Raw genomic sequence first — 6,093 nt, 5'->3', positions numbered from 1 at the left:
TACAAATAAATTTTGCATTTTATTGAATGTCCAAAAGATCTTATTTACTACACGCAGTAGTCAACGAATACACTGTAGATAAACACACATATTATTGCAGGCAGTGAGAGCTCTAGGTGCTTCGAGCGAAATTGAAGCTGCTGCAACCCGTAAAGTGCGGCAGCCTGAGAAACCCGAGCCGCTTCTTCTCCATGTCGAAGTCGAGCACGAAGTCCTCCATCTGGGCTCCTCCCAGAATCACCGCCGGCGCACTGCCATCGCCGGCATCAACCCCCTTCATCTCCACGAACGCAACGCACGCCGTCCCCGGCTTGACGTCCACCATTGAGTTCTTCCCGGTCAGCGCCCAGTCACTCCCGCCGTCAAGCTCCAGCAGGACGTTGGGCACCCAGTACCCGCCGGGGTTATTGCCCAGCGTCTTCGTGTCGTAGCACAGCTCGAACGGCGCCACAGGCTTCACTGCGCGCGCCACCGGCGCTCCGTTGGCAGGCTGCGCCGCCAGGGCCTTGGTGAACGCGTCCACCAACGGGCGGTACACGTCACGGCGGAGCAAGACGTAGGGCAGCCTAGTGCTGAGCATCACGCCGCCGGTGGCGAGCGCGCGCTCCGAGATGGGGACGCGGGTGTTCTCCACTTTGATTGACCTGGCCGAGATGTAGTGCGCGGGGCTGCCCCCCTTGGCGACCAGCGGTGTGTAGTCCATGGACTGCGTGAATTGCGGCCAAGGGAGCGGGCCGCCGCCGAAGATGGCCACGCCAGGGCCGCCGGTGGGGAGGCAGAGGAGGAACTTGTTGGCGACCTTCTGGGCGGACGCCACCTGCGACGGCAGCGCTAGGCCGGAGCCCGCGAGCCCGGCCACGCCCGTGGAGCCCCGCGGCAGCGACGCCAGGAGCTTGCTCGGCGCGCACGCCGCCAGTACCCGGACGTTCACCTCGCTCACCGGTTTATTGCCGTCGGTGGTGTTGGCTGCGAACCTGGTGTGGAAGAGGCTCCCGGCGGCGCATGCGCCGGTGACCGGGTTGGATGGGTACGCCGTGCACGGCTTGTCGTGCCTGTCGCTGCCGCAGGTGGGCGCGGGGCAGCCCGGGGCGGGGTAGGCGTTGGCGAGGAGGCAGGTGGGGCTGCTGCACGCGATCTCCGCCGGCGACTGGCCGCCCTCGCACGTGGACCAGACGAGCAGGCCGGCGACGTCGAGGACGAGGCTGGCTCCGTCGTGGAAGGGGATTGTGTAGAGGGAGGTGGCCGTGTCCTTGGTGACCGGAGCGAGCACCGGAAGACCTTCGGAAGACACCAGCGCAGCGAGCGAGGCGGCCAGGACGAGGAGAAGGAGGACTCGTGCCATCTTTGCTTGCACAGATGGACCAATGGACCGTCTGCGTCTCTTTATATGGTGGGTTCCGGAGCATGTTGGAGTGCGACCTCAGCAGTCAGCACACGGGATTCAATGGCGACGCGTACACGGGATATATGCATGCATGTGCCTAGACAACCTGATCCTACGCGTCAACCTGATCCCGCAAGTTGCGCGCAGAAAGGACTCGCATCCAGTCAACGCATCTGGGGCCCACTACCCCACCAGATTGTAGGCGCCGAAACTCACACTCTCGTCCAGTCGTCCCTTCCTATGTGCGTCGGTCGAGCGAAAGAAGGGCCACCAGAAATTGACTAGCACTTCTCTCCTGCTGCGAGTAAAATTTGGCGGGCCACCGACTAGGAAATCTTATACAACATTAGTTATGAGTCAATTACATCGGTGATGCTAAAATTTGATGTAAATGATCACTTTGTTGTTACAAGTTGCGGTGTATGTCGAAGTAGCAAAAACTTAGCTTGCGTGTGTAAATACAGTGCTTATCCTGTTTTTCTATACAAATTTTTTCCTGCCTAGACTTGTGGGGTCCGCTGTTAGCCAGTGAACCAGGAAGAAGGGTTTTTCTTCGAAAACCCCCTCAGAATATATATTTTTGACAAAAAAGATCCTATGGACATGGCATTTTTGTTCTCTATGCCCACTGGGTCCCGCCTATCAATATTTATAGAAAAACATTTCGTGCAGGTTTTGAACCGCGACCACAGACTACCAAAACAAACAACCTAAATGTTTAGCAAGGACTCATGTCTAGCTTAAATGGGCTGCAGATATTGCATAAATAAAGATCATGTGCCAATATTTATATATCAATATTATGTAAATAAAATCATTGACACATATACCCGTATATCATATATATAAAATATTTAGTTAATACAAACATTTAAATGTATATTAGATACAAAGTTTAATGAATACAAAAGAACTATACACACGCAGATTTTTAAATTTTAAAATGGTGAATACAAACATTTACTTAATATCTATAAATATTCACATCTCCATATTTTTTACTCATGACTTATATTCGAAAAATTATATATTTTGCATATTATACATGGTTAAATATTCATGAAGAGTTAAAACTTAAAATTTTGAATATTTTTAATTATACAAAAATTGAACTATACAAATGTGCTTATAATCATCGAAATGTTTTTATAATTAGAATAATACGTGTAAATTTAATTACAAGATAAATCGTATCATTTTAAATTATATAAACATTTTTTACAATTAATAAATATTATTTTAAATATAGGAATGTGTTTTGAAATAATATGTGAAGAAGTTTATTTAATATACATTTTAAATGTCCATATTAACTAAATATTTTATATAATACATGGGTGTATATTTAAATGTTTTTATTTACTAATCATGGCTTGTTTGTGTAAAATTTATAGCACACAAATATTTAAATATAATTTTTATTACTTACTTTTTATAAATATCTTTAAAAAGAATCACACGCAAAACAAGCCGCAATATCTGCAGGCCATTTAAACTTCTTATGTGTCCCTGTGTAATACATACTAGAACATATGCCCGTGCGTTGCAACGGGGAGAAAAAAAATATCGCACTCCCCTAAACGAATAAGTATCAATTCTTCCTAACATGAAAAAGAATTGCACTTTTAGCCAATTTCTTTTTGCAAAACTGCTAACAAATGTATGGATTGTTTTGTTTGCAACTTTTCTATTTTATTTTGACCTCCACTATGTCATATGCTTTCCACTGACAATGGTGTACTAATTGTCCGCGCTTAATGCGAGACATATGTAGTGGGGAGACAGGAAGGCCTGTGATATTGGGTTAACCGTTATGACTGGTTCATCAATCAAAAATTGAAAACCCAAAACATGAATAGTTATATTAATTATTTTTTCTAAACCTGGGACATTTTTCTCATGTGAAATCTTCTCGGAAAGATCTATCAAATTGCATAACTAACTTGTTATGAGACATTAACTGTTATGTTGCATTATGAGTTATCCCATGTGCATGCATGGTATATATACTTATACATCAGAAAACTTGTTATGAGACATGAACACCGAAAAAAAGATGCATATAGAAGCACTTGTATATTATGGGTGCTCGTATGATGCATATATTCAGCGAATGTCTGCATGCTTGCGTATAAATAATTCTAGGGAATGCCATGTTAATATAATTTCTTTTGAATATACCGAGAAAAAAAGGAGCTTGCTTTACTTACATGCATGTTCACGACATGTCAACATGTCGTATTGTTCCGGTGCTGCAAATTTCAATCCTCTTCCTTTCCCGATTAATTTGTTTCCTTCTAATAGCAAGGCGAGTTTAATTCTTTTAAGGAAACGCTGATTAATTCATTTCCTTGTTTAGGCATGGTGAGCTTTATTCCTTCTAGCCAACCATGCATGCATCTCCCTTTCAATCCTCCATCCTCCAGCCAACAAGCGTGCATGTATCTTCTTTGTTGGCTCTTTCTCTTGCTGTTTCTTCAGACTACTCGTGGATGTATTTAAATTGGTAAGATTTTATCTAAAGAAGTGAGGTGGGATTAATGGGTACCATTAAATATATAGAAGCGGCGTGGGCTATTTAACTACTAAACGAATCCAATATTGTCACAGACCAATAATCTAGCTCAGTTGGATGTTTTCTGGTAGTTTAGAGTGGACAGAGAAACACGTCAAAAATACCAACATAAAATGATATCTTCCTTTCCTTTCTCCAACAAGAGGTTAGCTAGGTGGACTGGCTGGTGTTTGCGGGATATAACCAAGCGGGCAGGGTTTGAGTCCTTGTAATGCAAATTATTTTAGATTTGAAGCAATTTTTTTAAGTATAACGGACGAAAAAACAGATGACGCACGAAAAATGTCCATGGATCAAAAAAATGGAGAAACAATCCTCCCTTTAATATTAGTAAAGATAACGATAAAGATAAAGATAGGATAGCTATTGATTGAAGATGTCGTAAATTGATCAGCGTACTTTGACGGGCGAGACCCGCCAGTTAAAGATGAAGAATGGCACGTCGATAGGGACTTTACTATAGAAATATATATATTGAGGGGTTTTCCGAAACAAATCCGACCACATGCACCCTTTCGCAGCTCTAGTGGCTGAGAGCGGGACCAACAATCCTAGTCAGCGCAAAATCCGTCTACCAACGCGATAAGCACTGTATTTACACGCTCGAGCCTAGTTTTTGCACCACTTTAATGTACACACTGGTGGAAAAAAGGCCTTTGGTCGCGGTTCGCAACTGCCATTAGTCGCGGTTGCGCAACCGCGACCAAATAAGCGCGACTAAAGCCCCCCACCTTTAGTCGCGGCTGCTTAAGAACCGCGACTAACGGCCCGTCCACGTGGGCGCCAGGCGGCCGTCGGGGCGGAGGACCTTTAGTCGCGGTTCTTCTGGCCAACCGCGACTAAAGGCCGCCACAGGTTTAGGGTTTTAGCCCCCCCCCCCCCCCTAAACCTGTTTTCTGTTTAATTTGTATTGTTTTATTTCTTTTGTGCTTTATTTTAATTTTGAAGGAGTTTCATATATTCTACGGTACTACATACATGCATATGAATGTACAATTTCAAATAAATTTGAAATTAGAACCAAAAAGAATTCAAGAGGAATATACAATATATATTCAATATCATCGGATGACCATATACAATTTTGAACAAGTTTCCATACATGATTTAATGCATATAAAGTTCTACGTCCTCGTAATAGTGTTCTCCTTTAGGATGGAGGACTTCCCTGCTGAACCATCCAGCTAGTTCCTCTTGAAGTGGTCGGAAGCGAGCTTCTGGACTAAGCATCCACCGGAGGTTATTCCTCTGAGCATTGGTATCACTCGGAACCCGCTCAGAGGTGTATCTCCGGATCATCTCACAGACATAGTATCCACATAGATTGGTCTCCGGTGGCTGAATATCCCCAGCATTCTTAGCCTTTGACCTTTTGAATTCTAGCTCTTTTTTGAATTCACCGACCTTTGTATCTACGAACCGTCTCCAAACCCTACGAGGCAAAGAAAATTAAATGAACAAGAGAGTTATTAGTTACTTGATATTAGGAAATGAACGAAATAGGCCGATCGATATAGAGCGCAAATGAATGAAAATAATTACTTCTGCAGCATTCTTCTCATGCCGCCCCAAAGCTTTGGATCCATATTCACAGAGTCGTGGACGAGACATTCTGAGGTGTTAACTTTAATTACTAGCAGAATCCAGTGAAACCTGCGGACACGATACATGCACAGTACGTCATGCATAACTCATCGATTAGCCGGCCACATACCATGCATGGAGTAAACAAAAGAGAATGTGCTCAAGACAGAAACACTCACCCAAAATGGTAAGGAAATAGAATATCACTTTTGAGTTCCTGCTTTGTAAGAAACTGCCACAGGTCTGCCTCCACGTCGGCGGGGTGACGCTCCAACACATGTCCATTAACGATGTGTGGGTCAATGAACCCAACATCATGGATGTTCCTTACTCTGCATTCCTTAATCTTCATTCTGCATGTATAATAGCGGACACAACAATATAGTTAGGACATATATATAGTGCAGGCAATATGAACGAGATGGGGTAGAAATTAATAAATCACTTACAGAACGTAGCAACTGATGATAGATTTATCGAGCTCGCGCAGATTGAAAAGCTGGAACAATTCACTCAGTTCAATTTGTACATAGTAATGTTTGAAGTGATG

General features: G+C 44.0%; 1 protein-coding gene across 1 annotated transcript; it reads right to left on the bottom strand.

Annotated features, from left to right (window-relative positions):
- Window positions 1-1,371, bottom strand: LOC123066497 (chitinase CLP). Its single transcript, XM_044489565.1, has one exon. It carries the CDS (start codon window positions 1,340-1,342, stop codon window positions 113-115), a length of 1,230 nt encoding a protein of 409 aa, XP_044345500.1. The 5' UTR covers window positions 1,343-1,371; the 3' UTR covers window positions 1-112.
- Window positions 1,372-6,093: the final 4,722 nt, after the last annotated feature.

This window comes from Triticum aestivum, chromosome 3B (assembly GCF_018294505.1).
Source record: "Triticum aestivum cultivar Chinese Spring chromosome 3B, IWGSC CS RefSeq v2.1, whole genome shotgun sequence".
Classification (NCBI taxonomy): domain Eukaryota; kingdom Viridiplantae; phylum Streptophyta; class Magnoliopsida; order Poales; family Poaceae; genus Triticum; species Triticum aestivum.
Note: the sequence above shows the minus strand (reverse complement) of the source record. Positions and strands in the feature narration are given on the sequence as shown.

What these genes read in the sequence shown, in the direction of transcription:
- LOC123066497 (XM_044489565.1), bottom strand. Translation starts at nt 1,342, where the DNA reads ATGGCACGAGTCCTCCTTCTCCTCGTCCTGGCCGCCTCGCTCGCTGCG.